This window comes from Leptidea sinapis, chromosome 2 (assembly GCF_905404315.1).
Source record: "Leptidea sinapis chromosome 2, ilLepSina1.1, whole genome shotgun sequence".
Classification (NCBI taxonomy): domain Eukaryota; kingdom Metazoa; phylum Arthropoda; class Insecta; order Lepidoptera; family Pieridae; genus Leptidea; species Leptidea sinapis.
Window position 1 is genome coordinate 21,406,230 of NC_066266.1, and position 17,205 is coordinate 21,423,434.

A 17,205-nucleotide genomic window follows, 5' to 3' on the forward strand; every position below is an offset into this window, starting at 1 on the left:
TAATTTTCGAATGATTTATAAAGATAGGGGATATTAGTGTGAATATAATCGAAGTTATTTAACCTTAACAATAGCTTTAACCGGCGAAGATTGGACGGTTACGGTTACAGATAAAGTTATGATGTCATCTAAAAATTTTCAAATGGTGCAACATTTTTTTTGCTTAACCGTTACATTAACATGTTTGTTATTGTTAAAGTTAGTTGATGAAAGCCAGACTTAGTGCTTTTCAATTGAAGCCGTGTTTTGTATTATTGGAAAATTTAATGGAATATCCCGCGATATCATTGCACTACTTGAGACCTTAATATTCATATTAAATAACCAAGCTCTATCAAACATTTATTGAAGTCTGCAACAAACGTAATGCCTCTCTCTTGCCCGTCTCACTCGCCCCATGGACTGTAGCGAAGTGGATCCTGGAGGTGGCTTCTCCGGCGAACAGGACCCTGGGTGTTCCAGCCGCATCCACCAGAGGAGCGGCCAGGTCGTCTCGTATGTGCGGGTGTAGTGGAGTCTGCAGATTGTCGTAGGAGTAGGCGCCGCGGACGTACGGATTAGAGTACCACGATGATCTGAAACAATTTATCTATATTGAAAGCACAAAGACGGCGTTGGAAAATTTATTCCTCAGCAATAGGCTCAGATAAGGCCCCATATCCACCAAAACGGAGAGGAGAGGAGATGTATTTTTATTACCAATCAGATTTCGTTGTTTAGGAGAGGATATGTCTTATTTTTCTATAGAATCTTGTGCCGCGTCGAGCGATCAAGCGGCGCGGCAGACCGAAGATGCGTTGAGAACTTTTGCAAGGAATTCACGTCTTCCTTTCGTAGATATTCCTTTCCTCGGCTGATTTCGAGTACTCACAGCTTACATCTCCTTTGCTGCGCTTTAGTGGAAATAACCTGACAGCTTCGCGGCTTATCTCCTATCGTCTCCTCTCCTCTCCGCTTTCGTGGATACCGGACCTAATATATCGTTGGAAAGGTTTCATGAATAAAAGCTTAAAATCGTTGAGTTTATTTTTCTAGGGGGTCGGTATCAAAAGCTATTCAGGTTCAAACATCTCCCATAGAGTTACATTGAAAATTATGTTTGTTTTTCCTTATCTGATTCCTCCCATCAAATTTCAAACACTTTCTACACGCAGCACACTTGAATATCAACTTCAAAAAAACGTTTAAGTGAATAGTCACAAAGAAATATATACTTAAAAAAAACTTGTGATAATTTAACGTGGCAGTCATCGTTCGTCGTGGCTTCCTGCACATTAATCTCTAATAATAGCATACTGAGCTCTCTCTAAAATTGTTAGATGTGACTTTTCAGCTTGTAAAGAATTGCCTTGCCGGTAATTTTATTAAATTTAATTGAAACTTTCGATATAGTTGCCTTTTTGCATACTATTCCTGGAATATCTCTTTTCTAAATTTGAAATTCTTTTCTTTAATAACTCTTCATCAAAAATTAATAGTGCCTGTACTGCAGTAAGAAGGGCTTCCTATCTTTGAATGTCTGTCCTTTCACATCATCGAGGTCGGGTAAATATAGATAATGTTCAAGTATTTGGAAGTCAGCATCTCCAATTGAAGCCATTTTAATATGTGCCAGTTATTTGTTCTTAATATGTGCCAGAAACAGTATTTACATGGTCGAGATAGTCAATCATGACCATACCTTTACCATGAGAAGGCCTATGATCTTTTTAGCTTTGTTTTTGTGCATCGTTAAGCGTTCTAGGTACCTCATTAACCTATTTCATACCTAAGCCGTCATATAAAATGCTAGGCACACTACCAGTTGAAATCTTTATTTGTTCGACTATAAAACATACTGTGACTCGACCGACGGTCTGCGTAAACAATTTTTCCAACTATTTTCACTATTACTTTGTTAGGCGACACGAGAGTGGGTCAAATTCAGTGGAGGTTCTTCCACGTTAAATTCGATGCACCACCGGGCAAGTATATAATACGGTGAATCATTTGGACTTAAATTATTCTGCAAATTATATATTTATTAATATAAATATCCTTAAAGATACGCAAATTAATTCTATTCATTTTTGACAACACAAACTCAAAATAAAAGATTTCCATTTCTATAAAACAAAATATATTCCATATTTTTTTCATTAATCATTTCATTCGAGATTTGAAAGCCAGTATTTACTCTTTTTGATTCCAAAGAGTTTGCACCACATTCACACTATTTATTGAACGCCCCTCAGTCGATGTAGGTACCGACTCCTTGCGGACCATAAGAAGGTCATCAGTGTAAATTTTATCAGTGCTAGAGTGGGCGGGACTGCGAACATAATGAGTAAATATATGATATATATATATACTAGCTGACCCGACAGACGTTGTTCTGTAGATAATAAAAAAAAACTTCTGTTTCATAGGAATTTGCCAATAATATTTCAAACATCAATAATTATTTCGTAAAAAATGCTCCCTGTTGCTATAATGAAATTGTTTCACAGCGGAACTGTCAAACCGTGCGTCACTAAATTCTCTCATAGAAAATATGTCTATACCTAACAAATATTGAAAATAAAAATAATAATGGGACCCAAATCGAAATAAAAACTATCCTATCTCTCAAGTTAGACCAAACTGCACTCCATGAAGTAATCCCCATTAAAATCCGTTCATTAGTTTAGGAGTCCATCGCGGACAAACAACGTGTCACGTAATTTATATATATTAAGATATAGAGATATACTTTTATTAAGGCTAATATCCTACGTGATACTTACATGATCATTGCATCCGGTTCCGTCAAAGTGAAGTTCTTGCCCAGAAATTGTCTAAGTATTTTCATACAGAAACTTTTAACAACATCATCGGGTAAAGATTCGACCTGAAAATTCAAATAAAAACATTTGGGACAATTCTAAACACATATTGATTTATCCGTATGTATAGAACGTCTTTAAGCTTCTGGACTGGAACTGACTGGGCATCAATATCAACGGCGAATACATCACTCACCTTCGTTTCGCAGACGATATGGTAATCATGGCTGAGACCATGGAAGACTTAAGCTATATTTTCTATAGCCTCAATACATGAAAATGAAATTACATCAAATACATCAAAATGAACACGGACAAGACGAAGATAATGTCTAATGTCCACGTCGCATCTACTCCCGTAACAATTTGGAACTGTAATCTCCATCTCTCGAATCACTCATCGAATCCAATCGGATGGGGGGCAGTGATCGCAAAGCTCAGTAAAATCTTCTCGTCCCAAATACCACAGTGTCTGACCTTACTTACCTGACTTTAACCAGATTGTGTTGCCATTGTTGAGGACATATGGAACGCAGACGTGGTCGCTAACTATGGGTCTTATGAAGAAGCTCATGGTTCCTCAGAGATTAGCCTTTGTCCAGCAGTGGACGTCTTCCAGCTGAGATGATGACAGAACGTCATTGACCGATTTGAATAAAACTATTTCCTATTGATAGTCACTTAGTTGTCCATATTTATTTCTAATGTACTTGTGAAACTTACCAACTTCGCCCTGTCACCCGTGAACCACAAAGTAACCGTATTATTCGAACCAGCAGGGGTGGATATTTCAGCCACATAGCTAATCCATTTCTCATCATCGCTTAACCTTTGTAGATCATCCTCGTTCCACCATAGAAGGTAATCAAATTGACCATGTGACCACCAAACTTCGGAGAAGCTTAGTATCACTTTGGCCACAGCGCCAAACGATATATTGTCTATAGCGAAGATTTTTGTTTGTGGCAGATCAGGAGAAAATAAGGTTGCATATCTGAAAATGAATAATATTTTACAAATAAATTAATTTACTTAATATCATGGACCTATCATTTGAACGTAGTAAATTTGTAATGAGTATTACTTTGAAATTTTTTATTTATACAAATAAAATTCCGTCCGAGCGTTCTTACAAACTTAGCCAATCGTTCGAGTGACGCATTCGTAAATCTTGACATGTCTCTGTTCAACTCTCAGGTTGTGGCTTCATCTACAGGATCTATTTTACAGTTGATAACCTGCTCAACCCTAATAATTACATAGTAGTAAATTGACTTGAGATGTTGCTTTTTCAAATCTAAATTAATCCTAGAGGTGCGGGGTATCATTTTAAAAAATAACAATTTGTTTAATTTTTATTTACAAAATATAAACTTTATTACTATAAATGCAGAGTTTATTTTCCGTAGCGCCTCACACAATAAGCTATTTATATTATTATGGCTAGATAGATCTGCTTTCATTTTCTCTCTTGCAGTATCTCCGTTAGTGATATTCTTCTCTCTCGCACCATATAGAGGTAAATAGAAGATTTGATCACAGGCGAAAGCTAATATTACATTTTCTGCAAGCCTAGTACCTACAATCCGCCATTGTTGTTTTTTTTTTAATGGAAAACTAGGACAAACGAGCGCACAGGTCACCTGGTGTTAAGTGATAACCGCCGCCCACATTCTCTTGCAACACCAGAGGAATCATAGGACCGTTGCCGGCCTTTCAGGAAGGTGTACGCGCTTTTTTTGAAGGTCATTCCACAACTTTGTAGTAGGTACGTGGAAGAAAGCTCCTTGAAAACCTCACTTCAACTTTCAGGTTGTGGCATGTACAGGATCTACTTTACAGCTGAACAAAGCATACAAGATTTTATGACGATACGTCACTCGAACGGTTAGCTCAGTTGATTAGAGCACGGAACGCCGGAGGTCGTGGGTTCGAGTCCCGTATCGTTCATAAAATTTTGTTTTTCAAATTTTATTTGTGTATTAATCCTAGAAGTGAGGGTTGTCACTTTAAAAAACATAACAAATTGTTTAGAACTAATTATTAGTTCCATTCAAAGCCCTATTAAAAAAATTACTTACATCTCTTTCAGCACACCAAGTGAGACAGTTACAATAACATTACTAGCGGTGTAAGTGCTGCCATCTTTGCACACAACCTCGACATTACCAGAGGCATCCCGCGGCCATTTTATTTGTGTTACCTCTGTGTTCAGTTTTATATCGAGGTTTGGCAACCCTGGGCCGTTGTTGTAGGTATTCTGAAAATTGATTTTAAAGTTATCTTTTGCGTAGAGTCTAGTTGCCCCCCGACTTGGTTTACGTAAATTTGTATTAATTTTAATTTCAATGTAAGCCATGCAAAAAACAAAGTATGTGTCTTACAAATATGGCTTTTACAATTAATTATTAAATAATGAATACGGCTGTATGGGCTTGAACCCTTTGCCTGCTCTAATAATGGACGAAGAAACCAAAAAAAAAAAGCGATTGACGCAAAAGTCAGAAAATTTTAGGAAACAACCTGTTACTTTTGTGTTACAGTGATGCGCGCGCATCTTAAAATTTCACTCTCATCATTTTTTCATAATGCGCCTAAAGAAGTATAACTTCAAAAATTCATCAAAGTCTATCCAGAGATTGGCGTGTACGAAAAACGGACAGACAGATGGTAAATTTTATTTGTAATTTGTATTTTTGTACACACACACGGGCGAGTAAAAAAGTAGGACTCCGCGCCGCGATATTAGCAAGTGAAGCACCGTTATGCTAGTGTGTGTGTGGTTACGGGGGATACTAGTTACACAATTTTTTCTCCCTTAAATAATATGGCCACAAGTACTTATATATTATCGTTTTTACACTATATCACAACGCACGACGGCATTTTTATAATATTTTATTGAGACGCAAACTGATCTGTCACAGACGATGACAATTCTCATAATGGCCGCCTATCGGCCTGTAGTAGTATAAGTGTGTGCGTGGGGCGTATGTATTTACACGTTAATCGGCTTCAAACTCAAAACGTTTATTGAACTCATAACATTGATTTACAATGGCTTTTGTTCAGTTATACACTTAATTTCATAATAATAAATAAATAATATCAAACAGATAAAGTTAAAATCAAACAAATCAAATAAGTAATATAAATAACATCTAAGTAGAGCAATTCAATACCAGGCTGCTTTATCATTTAAATAATCTTGGATATTGTAATAGCCTTTGCTGCTTAATTTACTTTTTGTGAAGGCTTTGAATTTGTTTATAGACATATTTGCTATATGTTCGGGGTGTTTATTATAGAAGTGAACACCCTGACACCTAAAAGAATTACTGACTTTTTGGAGTCTTGTGGCAGGCATGGCAAGTCTACCCTTATTTCTAGTATTAATACTATGTAAGTCACTTAGTTTTATGAACTTATTTTTATTTTTTTTTGTATAAACATCAAATTCTCGTAAATGTATTGTGAGGCCACTGTCATAATACCTATTTCTTTAAACTTAGTCTTAACGAAATTCTAGATCCCCTGTTATAAATGGCTCTAACGGCTCTCTTCTGCAGCACAAATATCGTATTGATCTCAGCAGCATTACCCCATAAAAGGATACCATAGCTCATAATGCTGTGGAAGTAACTAAAATATACTATTCTGGCCGTATCTATGTCAGTCAGTTCTCTTATCTTCTTAACCGCATATGCTACAGAGCTTAATCTGTTTGCTAAGGCAGATATATGGTCACCCCACTGAAGCTTCTCATCTAGAGTTATACCCAAGAACACTGTCTTATTTACAAGATCCAACATTTCTCCATGTAATTTAATATGTGTGTTAATCTTTTTTACATTTGGTAATATGAATTTTATGCATTTTGTTTTCTTACCATTCTAAAGAAGATTGTTTACTTCGAACCATTGTTCTACCTTAGCAATAGTATTATTTACATCTTCAATAGTAGTTGCATGTCGATTAACTTTAAATAATAGTGATGTATCATCCGCAAACAATACTATATCACGTTTGTTCTTTATAAGATAGGGTAGGTCATTGATATAAACTAAAAACAGAAAAGGTCCGAGAATTAAACCCTGCGAATTGAACCCTTGTTTTGGTGCTACACTGTTATGAAAGGAGACACGGAGTCCTTATTTTTTTACTCGTCCGTGGTACAGACACGTCAACTCTACATTATTATTATTATAGTCAAGATAGATTAGATATGGTGTTTGATAGGATAGACATAATCTTTCTCAAAAATATACCAACCAGTAATAATTCAAAGAAAGTCTTATAACCGTACTTGTGCCAGCTCATCACTTGATCACCTCCCAAATCTTGAGCTCTGAAAAAACATTTTTATTACAATGAGGGACGTGACGAGTAGGACGTTCAGCTGATGGTAATTGATACACCCTGCTCATTATAATGCAGTTCCGCTCGTAACCTTGAGACATAAGCGAAAATGCTTAAATAATTATTAAAAAACGATTGTGTGGTAAATGTTATTATAATACAATTAAATGATTTTCGATAACCACAGTTATTGTTAAAGTTAATTATTGTTATTTTTATGGTACAGTACTACATTGTAACCATATTTTTATGAAAAAAGCACGCTGAGTTTATGCCCGTTCTTCTCACGGCTGAGGCACACTATTTCGAATGGATGATGATTTCTAATTTGAATAACTCGCTCGCTAAACTTTACCCTTGAACCACGCAGAGGTCAAGTGATCTCTACTAAAAAAAATGACGTTTGATGCCCGCTCAATCAACGTTCAGACACAGAACGTGTAACACGATACAAAGAGAGACAATGTTGCCGAATTCTTCGGTATTGTGGTGTCAAATCGAACATCTGTTTTAATTCACAAAAGAGAGTATCTCTCTGTAACATAACCATCACGAGTGAGTACAATTGGCTTAGTTTACCTAATAAATATACATAATAAAACCTATGCCTGCTGCCCATATTAATACAATATTTGTGCTGCCGAAGAGGGCTATTTGCGCTATTTATAACCAAGGTCCTAGAGAATCATTGAGAGCAAAATTCAAAGAAATTAACATCTTGACTGTTGCTTCTCAATATATTCTTGATAATGTAATGTATGTTCATAGGCACATAAGTGAATTTGCCAGAAACTGTATAGAACCATAATGTTAATAACCAGGAACAGACATAAACTGATGATGCCTACTACTCGGCTAAGTCGAGTTAGTAGGTCTTTTGTGGGGCGATGTATATGCTTTTACAACAAGATCCCAGAAAATGTTCAAAACAAAAGTATTACGTTATTGAAAAGAATTGTTAAAAAACGTTTGTGTGGTAAAGGTTACTATAACATAAATTACTTTCTTAATGATACCACAGATTGGGAATGGAGTGATCGCCCTCAGGCTATTAAATAATACGTTTAATTGCACAATATTACTTTGTAAACATATTTATTCGATGAAAAAAAAAGCCCGCTGAGTTTGTTGCGCCCATTCTTCTCAGGTCTGAGGCTTTTGAATGGGTGGTAGTTTTTTGACTTTCAATAAGTGATGTCACATCCTATTTTGAATAAAAATATTTGAATTTGAATTATGTTAATGTGTATAAAACTTCCAAATCATAACACTGCCTCTGGGCATTAACACAACACAATTATCAAATAACTTAGGCGTATAATATACAGTGCTTATCATCATAGACCAAGTATAGTAATTAGTCTCACTCACACGAGAAAAAGAAAGACTTATGCGAGTCTTATGTAAAGAAATGAGATAGAGTGATTAGATCTTTAGTTTCGCCATGCCGGTTTTTTCAAGGTCAGCACACCAGGTGTGCTAAACAAACTTGACAGCGCTGCACAGAAAACTCATGAAACGTGTGAAATATCCACTATTTATTCAACATCAGTGACAATTTTAAGTAGAATCGAAGGAAATATGGTGCGATGTTATGTACGATGTAAAAGTGATAGTGAAAGAACACTTGTTTTATATTATGTACCTATTTTAAATAGGATATTATCTGTCTCATGTTGACCACGCCAAACCGATGTCTAGTTACTATACTTGGTCTATAGCTATAATACTACTTTTGGCGGGAAGCGATGTGATTGGTTAATTTTGATATCATCATGGCCGCCACGCCCATATACCATTGTAAAATTGGTTGACGCGAACTTCGTAGTTATAGTTTGTATTGACGGTCCATTCTCTTAAAATGTCTTTGCTTCTTATCATAAAACATGGAAATGTAGACGTATAACTTACCCAGTCTGCGCGGTTGCGTCGTTCCAATCATTGCAAGACTCATAGTTCGTTACTACCACGTTCATCATGAATAGGAAACCTTTCAAGAATTTCTCGTCGTTCGCAAGAGCTGGGTACTTTTCATTTAAATACTCCTTTACCCTGTAAATATATTTATTGTACAAGCATGATTGGTTAAGAAGAGACCTTATAGAAGGGTAAAGCTAAGCGTTCACGACGGCTCCGACGAGGTATATGGAGTGATGCTGCGCCAAAATCCAGTAGTGAATGGCAAATTTGTAACTTTTGGCGTGGCTAATTAGATATTCTATCAAATGCGAGAGACTCAAGTTTGCGCGTTTATCATTAAAAAAACCCCATTAGTCGTATCACCGCTCTTCGACAACCCTCAAAGCCTCGCCTAGTATCGGAATACTGGGTCTCGAAATCTCGAGCGATTGCCAATTTCGTGGTCATCTGGAAGGCAAAGCCAAATTGGCTTCAAAGAAACTGGGCGTCATTAATAGAGCACGGCAATACTTCAAGCCGGCCCACATACTAGCGCTCTACAAAGCGCAGGTCCGGCCACACATGGAGTATTGCTGTCATCTCTGGTCTGGCGCACCCCAGTATCAGCTCGATCCGTTTGACCGCGTGCAACGCAGAGCAGCTCGAATTGTCGGGGTCCCAGTGCTCTGTGAACGGCTGGATCACTTGGCGTTGCGTAGAGACGTCGCTTCATTGTGTGTCTTCTACCGCATTTATCACGGGGAGTGTTCCGAAAAGCTGTTTAACCTGATTCGTGCCGCCGAATTCCACCTTCGCACGACACGCCACAAGTTAGGATATCATCCTCACCATCTGGATGTGTGGCGGTCCTCCACAGTGCGGTTTTCAAGGAGCTTTCTTCCACGTACTACAAAGCTGTGGCATGAGCTTCCTTGTGCGGTGTTTCCGGGACGATACGACATGGGTACCTTCAAAAAAAGCGCGTACACCTTCCTTAAAGGCCGGCAACGCTCCTGTGATTCCTCTGGTGTTGCAAGAGATTGTGGGCGGCGGTGATCACTTAACAACAGGTGACCCGTACGCTTGTTTGTCCTCCTATTCCATAAAAAAAAAAGAAGGATAGTAAAGAAAGGTCGAAGCCAAACCATCGCGCCAAGACAAATGGCATCGTCTTTCTACTGCAGCTCGCACCAACTCACCTATTATACCGAGGTCTCTCTCTGCTCTCAACACTCTGTTCGAAGCCAACCCTGCTTGTGATTTATTTGCGGATGGATGGCAGATAATTTTAACAGAGCTCTTGCGTTTTTGTGAGGAACGGATTAACGATATTTGGATGTTAATGTATTAGTTAATAACAGTAAATTTTGTATTAATTTACTATTATTTGTGTACATATTAATGTTGTTTGTAATTAATTACTTACTTTAATATTGTAATCGGCTCACGCCGTTTTAATAATGTATAAATAAATAAATAAAAAAAGGATTGTGTGGTTTTATGAAACGACGGTAAAAGTGAAACATTTTTTCACATTATAGACATTTAACTAAAATTTTTGTAATAATATTCCATTAAGGGTTTATAAATCGCTTTATCAATCTTAATTTTAACCATTGGTTAAAATATTGATTGAAAAGGATTATATTAAACACTGACCTACAACATTTACATTAAACAGTGACAAAAACAAACAAAATAGAGTGGAGCACTGGCACAAATGAGTAATAGTCTATACACTACACGGTCAGCTGCTGCGAACTATAGGGGCCCACCGACCGTCACGCGACATGCAACACACAGACGAAAAAGTTTGAGACGATGTAATAAAAGTTTCACTTTATAATATCCAATGGGCGCCATTTTGAATTTATTCTGCTCCGAGACGTCACGCCACAAAATCGTTTGGTAAATCCATTTGAAGCTATTTAAAATATACAATTTTTTAAACTGCTTTTGAAGCTTTCTCTGTTTTATGAATAAAGAAAAGCTGCAGCGGAACACAATAATTATTACTCATCAGAACTCATCTTTTAAACAACATACGCGACAATCTAGAACGGAAACAAGCGGAGTCAAATTAGGGTGCGGCGCGTCTTTGGTCAACAAATGAATGCCCAGCTTATGATAGGGTGTCTGTAAATATAAAATATGGTGTTTGACTTTAATTGGAAACAAATTTACAAATTTTAACCTAATTATTAAATCTCAAATTTTTGTCTGCCTTTCTTCAACACACATGTCTAATTCAACTTCAACACGCATTTTTCGCAATGATTTCGTGCAGGCGATGAATAAAAAATCTTTTCTGGATCGTAATCTGATGTAAAGCGGGGGGAGATGCTTCCGATGCGCAGAGTATAGGTACTCATAGTAAATGGGGATTGCAAAGGCTATACGTTTATATGGATGTTTGTTTCCGAGTCATGGATGTTTAAATGTATTTTTGTATGTTTATATGAATTTATGTATGTTTAAGTAAGTATATCGTATTAAATATATCATTGTCTTGTAACCCATAACACAGGCTATATATGCTTAACTTGGGGCAAGATAATTTGTGTAAAAAATGTGTTAATATTAACTATACGTTATTTCTAGAAAAAAAGAAAATTCAAAGAAAAAAGGCTTTTATCTTCCTGAGCCAGGACGATGCATGGTTCCTGGATTTGGATATTTTAGAGAATTAAACTCTAAAAACATTTAAGAGTATCTTAATGTAAACTAACCTTATAGTCGTAAAATTCCCAAGACCAATAGGTTCTTTCGGAGGCTCTCCAAGGCCTGTTAAGCAGAATAGGGCGAGATCTATCATTGTTTCCCGGTCCAGTAGAGAACCATCAGATTTGACAACGTTATTAGAAGTGTTGTGTGTCCGGAGATCAATGTGGTTGTCTACTCCTAGCTGATACACCACGCTGTTCTCTGTTCCATGGATCCTGCAATAGTTGTAAAAAAAATAACGGTAAGAGACTCAAATCTAAGTCTACATTTGCAAATCTAAGTCACTACGATATGCAGTTTTCTTCCGGGGTAGTACTGCCACCACACCTATTTCTGTAGTAGCAGTAACTAACTGTATGTGCAGTGTTCGCCCGGGCGAGTACTGCCACCACACCTATGTAGTAGCAGTATAACTAACTTTATGTGCAGTGTTCGCCCGGGCGAGTACTGCCACCACACCTATGTAGTAGCAGTATAACTAACTGTATGTGCAGTGTTCGCCCGGGCGAGTACTGCCACCACACCTATGTAGTAGCAGTATAACTAACTGTATGTGCAGTGTTCGCCCGGGCGAGTACTGCCACCACACCTATGTAGTAGCAGTATAACTAACTTTATGTGCAGTGTTCGCCCGGGGCAGTACTGCCACCACACCTATTTGTGTAGTAGCAGTAACTAACTGTATGTGCAGTGTTCGCCCGGGCGAGTACTGCCACCACACCTATGTAGTAGCAGTATAACTAACTGTATGTGCAGTGTTCGCCCGGGCGAGTACTGCCACCACACCTATGTAGTAGCAGTATAACTAACTGTATGTGCAGTATTCGCCCGGGCGAGTACTGCCACCACACCTATGTAGTAGCAGTAACTAACTGTATGTGCAGTGTTCGCCTGGGCGAGTACTGCCACCGCACCTATGTAGTAGCAGTATAACTAACTGTATGTGCAGTGTTCGCCCTTGCGAGTACTGCCACCACACCTATTTCTGTAGTAGCAGTAACTAACTGTTATGTGCAGTGTTCGCCCGGGCGAGTACTGCCACCACACCTATGTAGTAGCAGTATAACTAACTTTATGTGCAGTGTTCGCCCGGGCGAGTACTGCCACCACACCTATGTAGTAGCAGTATAACTAACTGTATGTGCAGTGTTCGCCCGGGCGAGTACTGCCACCACACCTATGTAGTAGCAGTATAACTAACTTTATGTGCAGTGTTCGCCCGGGGCAGTACTGCCACCACACCTATTTGTGTAGTAGCAGTAACTAACTGTATGTGCAGTGTTCGCCCGGGCGAGTACTGCCACCACACCTATGTAGTAGCAGTATAACTAACTGTATGTGCAGTGTTCGCCCGGGCGAGTACTGCCACCACACCTATGTAGTAGCAGTATAACTAACTGTATGTGCAGTGTTCGCCCGGGCGAGTACTGCCACCACACCTATGTAGTAGCAGTAACTAACTGTATGTGCAGTGTTCGCCTGGGCGAGTACTGCCACCGCACCTATGTAGTAGCAGTATAACTAACTGTATGTGCAGTGTTCGCCCTTGCGAGTACTGCCACCACACCTATGTAGTAGCAGTATAACTAACTTTATGTGCAGTGTTCGCCCGGGGCAGTACTGCCACCACACCTATTTCTGTAGTAGCAGTAACTAACTATATGTGCAGTGTTCGCCCGGGCGAGTACTGCCACCACACCTATGTAGTAGCAGTATAACTAACTGTATGTGCAGTGTTCGCCCGGGCGAGTACTGCCACCACACCTATGTAGTAGCAGTATAACTAAGTGTATGTGCAGTGTTCGCCCGGGCGAGTACTGCCACCACACCTATGTAGTAGCAGTAACTAACTGTATGTGCAGTGTTCGCCTGGGCGAGTACTGCCACCACACCTATGTAGTAGCAGTATAACTAACTGTATGTGCAGTGTTCGCCCGGGCGAGTACTGCCACCACACCTATGTATTAGCAGTATAACTAACTGTATCTGCAGTGTTCGTCCGGGGCAGTACACCCACCACCGCTATGTCTGTAGTAGCAGTATAACTGACGGTATGTGCAGTGTTCATCTGCGGCAGTACTGCCACCACACCTATGTCTGTAGTAACAGTATAACTAACTGTATGTGCAGTGTTCGCCCGGGCCCGTACTGCCACCACACCTATGTATTAGCAGTATAACTAACTGTATGTACAGCGTTCGTCCGTGGCTGTATTGCCACATATATTTCTCTAGTACCAGTATAACTGACTGTATGTGCAGTTTCATCCGGGGCAGTACTGCCACCACATCTATTTCTGTAATAGCAGTATAACTGACTGTATGTACAGTGTTTACGAATCAATTTCTATAGAAAAACATAAAGTCCATACCATTCAGCTCCTTCTTCCACTGTTCCGTCTCCAAATGGAATAGTCTTCACTCTGCCACCGATCCTGTCCTGAGCTTCAAGCGCCAGCACTCTTCTGCCAGCCCTAGCTAGGGTGGACGCTGCAGTAGTGCCAGCGGAGCCCATACCAACCACAATGGTGTCATATGGCTGAGGTAATGAGGAGCTGGAAACATTAAAAAAAAATATGTATTCTTTTTCGGCAAATCAGGACATTGCACTACAGTAATGCTTGAAAATCAAAAAATCGTTTGCTTTTGCTTGTCAATATATAATTTGTTTTGAATTTAAAGTCATTTCACTTCTCATAATCGTAAAGTAGTTCTTTATGTCGAAATAACATACAACAATTGGCCGGCAACGCTCTTGTGATTCCTCTGGTGTTGCAGGAGAGTGTGGGCGGCGGTGATCACTTAACACCAGGTGACCCGTACGCTCGTTTGTCCTCCTATTCCATAAAAAAAAAAAAAAAAGAAGGCTGCAAATTGTTTTTGTGATATTTTCCAAATTGATGATTAAAAGATATTTAATCTGTGCACAAATTAGTTCACCATGTAGAGATGATTAACCAACTATTAAAAAGATTTAATTACTACATGCGCCATCTCTGTGTGAAATTTTTAAAAATCAAGGACCAATTAACGATTTAGGGACCTTCAATAAAAGGGCATACTACCACATTAAAGGCTGGCAACGCATCTCTTGACACCTGACGTTGATGAGCCTCTTGTAGGTTTGCCCTCTCTGATATAAAAAAAATCTAAATGAATGTAAGTTCCAGCTTATTCACTTTTGACTTTATCTTGTCATTTATTTCAGGGTGGTTGTCCTGGGGCTGCTGCTTCGACTGCCGAAGACAGCAAATGTCGGAAATATGACGGTCTCAGTGAGTCATACATCTTTGTGCCGTTGGACATTTCACCCGTGGGGACCAGAGGCGCGGAGGATGTACAAGGTACTATCTTGTCGCCTCAATAAGGCTTCTGGAAACCCAAGCGCCGACAGTTATTTCGGTCAACGGATCAGCCTATCCAACGTGGAACTTCTGCCAGGAAGGTAGGTAAAGTATAGCATAAATCACTTTTTAATGATACCACAGATTGGGAATTGAGCGACCGTATAAGTGATATCATTATTATTTTGAATATCGGCCCAGAGCCGTGGAGAATTTTGTTTATTTTTATTTTATTTTATTCGGGAAACAAACAGTGTATTAAACACTTAAAAAATAAAACTTAAAATATAAATCACTGACCAATAAAAGTTTCCACAATTAAATAGTACATAGAAAAATGCGAGCAAATTAATTACAATTTAAAAGTACCGTAAGTAAAAGTAAGTTTAGTAAAGTAGTAAGTAAAAGTATTTGTAATGAAAATAATAAATATTAATTAAATATATTGAATTGAAAATAATAAAATATTTATAGAAAATTATAGATGGTTTTAATAATAATATTAAAAATAATAGCATACATTTTTAAGTTAATAAAGAGATGCAATATTATTTAATACTAATGAGAATAAATTAAAACTAAGACATTTTCTTAATTAGTTCAATCAACTTCTGTAACGACCCTGAAAAGTAAGTCTCAATTGAACAGAATTCTTTGTTGTATACTAAACAAGAACGATGAATGGAGGCATTTTGTGCATAGTTAGTGCGTGTAGTATGTAAATTAAATAAAGATTTAATTCGCGAAGATTGTCTAGGACATCGTAAATTAAGGCAATTAAGAAGAAGTGGATAGTCAATCATATTATGAAGTAATTTTAGCAGAAATGTTTGATCCTTTACCTTACTACGTTTTTCCAGAGAGATTAAGTTAGGAACACATTGATCGATAGCAGAACACCTAAATTTTAAATGCTTTAAGAATTTCGTTTGAATTTTCTCTATTTCTTGAATATGGACTTTGTAATGAGGATTCCAAAAGAATACAAATATCTACGCGCCTCAGTAGGGCTACTAGAAACAAGCGCTGACATCTATTTCCGTCCGTATAACTATCCAACCCGGAAATTCTGCAATTGTTCTTGGTACACTTCCCCGTAGTGATAGTTTTAATTTAATGTAATCATAGTATTGTCACGTAGCAACGCTTCGACGTATATGCCGAGAGTTGTCAAACTTCAAGACATTGATAATTTCAACAGTCCCGTCAGCAATACTTGAAGCTTCAGCGTAAAAGTATTTACGTTAGACGCTGTAGACCCGGGTTCGATACACCTACTAGTGTATGGAATTTTTATGGTTTTGTAAAATTAATGGAAATTTCTAGTAGGTTCAGGATCAAAACGAACAGAAAAAAGGGATTGAAAATGTGTAAGCAGGATAAAAATAGTTAAAAGAATTTTCTAGTACAATTTAAATTTAAAGATGGAATGGGAGAATTATTTTGAAAATAAAACAGATCCGGGGGTATATAAGCCGTACTAAGCGTGGCCTACGTCATTTCTAGTTCTGACTCGAAAGTGTAAAGAAGAAGAAGAACAAAAGTAGTGAAAAGTGGAAATGTTCCAAGAAGAAGATAGAAGAGACTTAGTGTTCGGTGCGGTGTGACGCGTTGAAGGTACCGCCGCCCACAAGAGGAACAGCGGCAGACCGACGAAGTGCAGAGTTCAGAAAAAGTGAACGTAAATAAAGACTCGTTCCTATAAGCGGAGTATTATTTCCAATCCCTGACCCACTCTCGTGTCAGTATTGTAAATATAGTTATAAGATCTGTTTAATTTAAATGAATATATAATTCTTTCAGGGTTGAATCAAGGAAATATTATTCTAGAATAATATCTAGACATTGCTATCTTTTATACACACAACCTTGACCTTTATTCTATCATGTTATCAATTGTTAATTGAGTTTTATGTATCTGTTGTGAACGGAAGAGTTTGATAACTGAAAGATATATAAACAAAGATTCTTATATCATAAAAAACAACATTATTAATGATATAAGTAGTGACAAGGTTAGCTAGACTTACGCCTATTGATATTTATTATTTACTAGCTGACCCGACAGACGTTGTT

At 38.0% G+C, this 17,205-nt stretch overlaps 1 protein-coding gene across 1 annotated transcript in view; it reads right to left on the reverse strand.

Moving 5' to 3' along the window:
- Positions 1–17,205, reverse strand: part of LOC126973618 (uncharacterized) — a 23,901-nt gene continuing 6,696 nt past the window's right edge. Inside the window, exons 2-4 of the mRNA XM_050820959.1 lie at positions 14,145–14,368; positions 4,885–5,064; positions 1–589 (exon numbers count right to left, since the gene is read on the reverse strand). Coding sequence (XP_050676916.1) covers positions 335–589; positions 4,885–5,064; positions 14,145–14,368 — 659 coding nt within the window. The 3' untranslated portion in view covers positions 1–334. The remainder of the gene's footprint in view (positions 590–4,884; positions 5,065–14,144; positions 14,369–17,205) is intronic.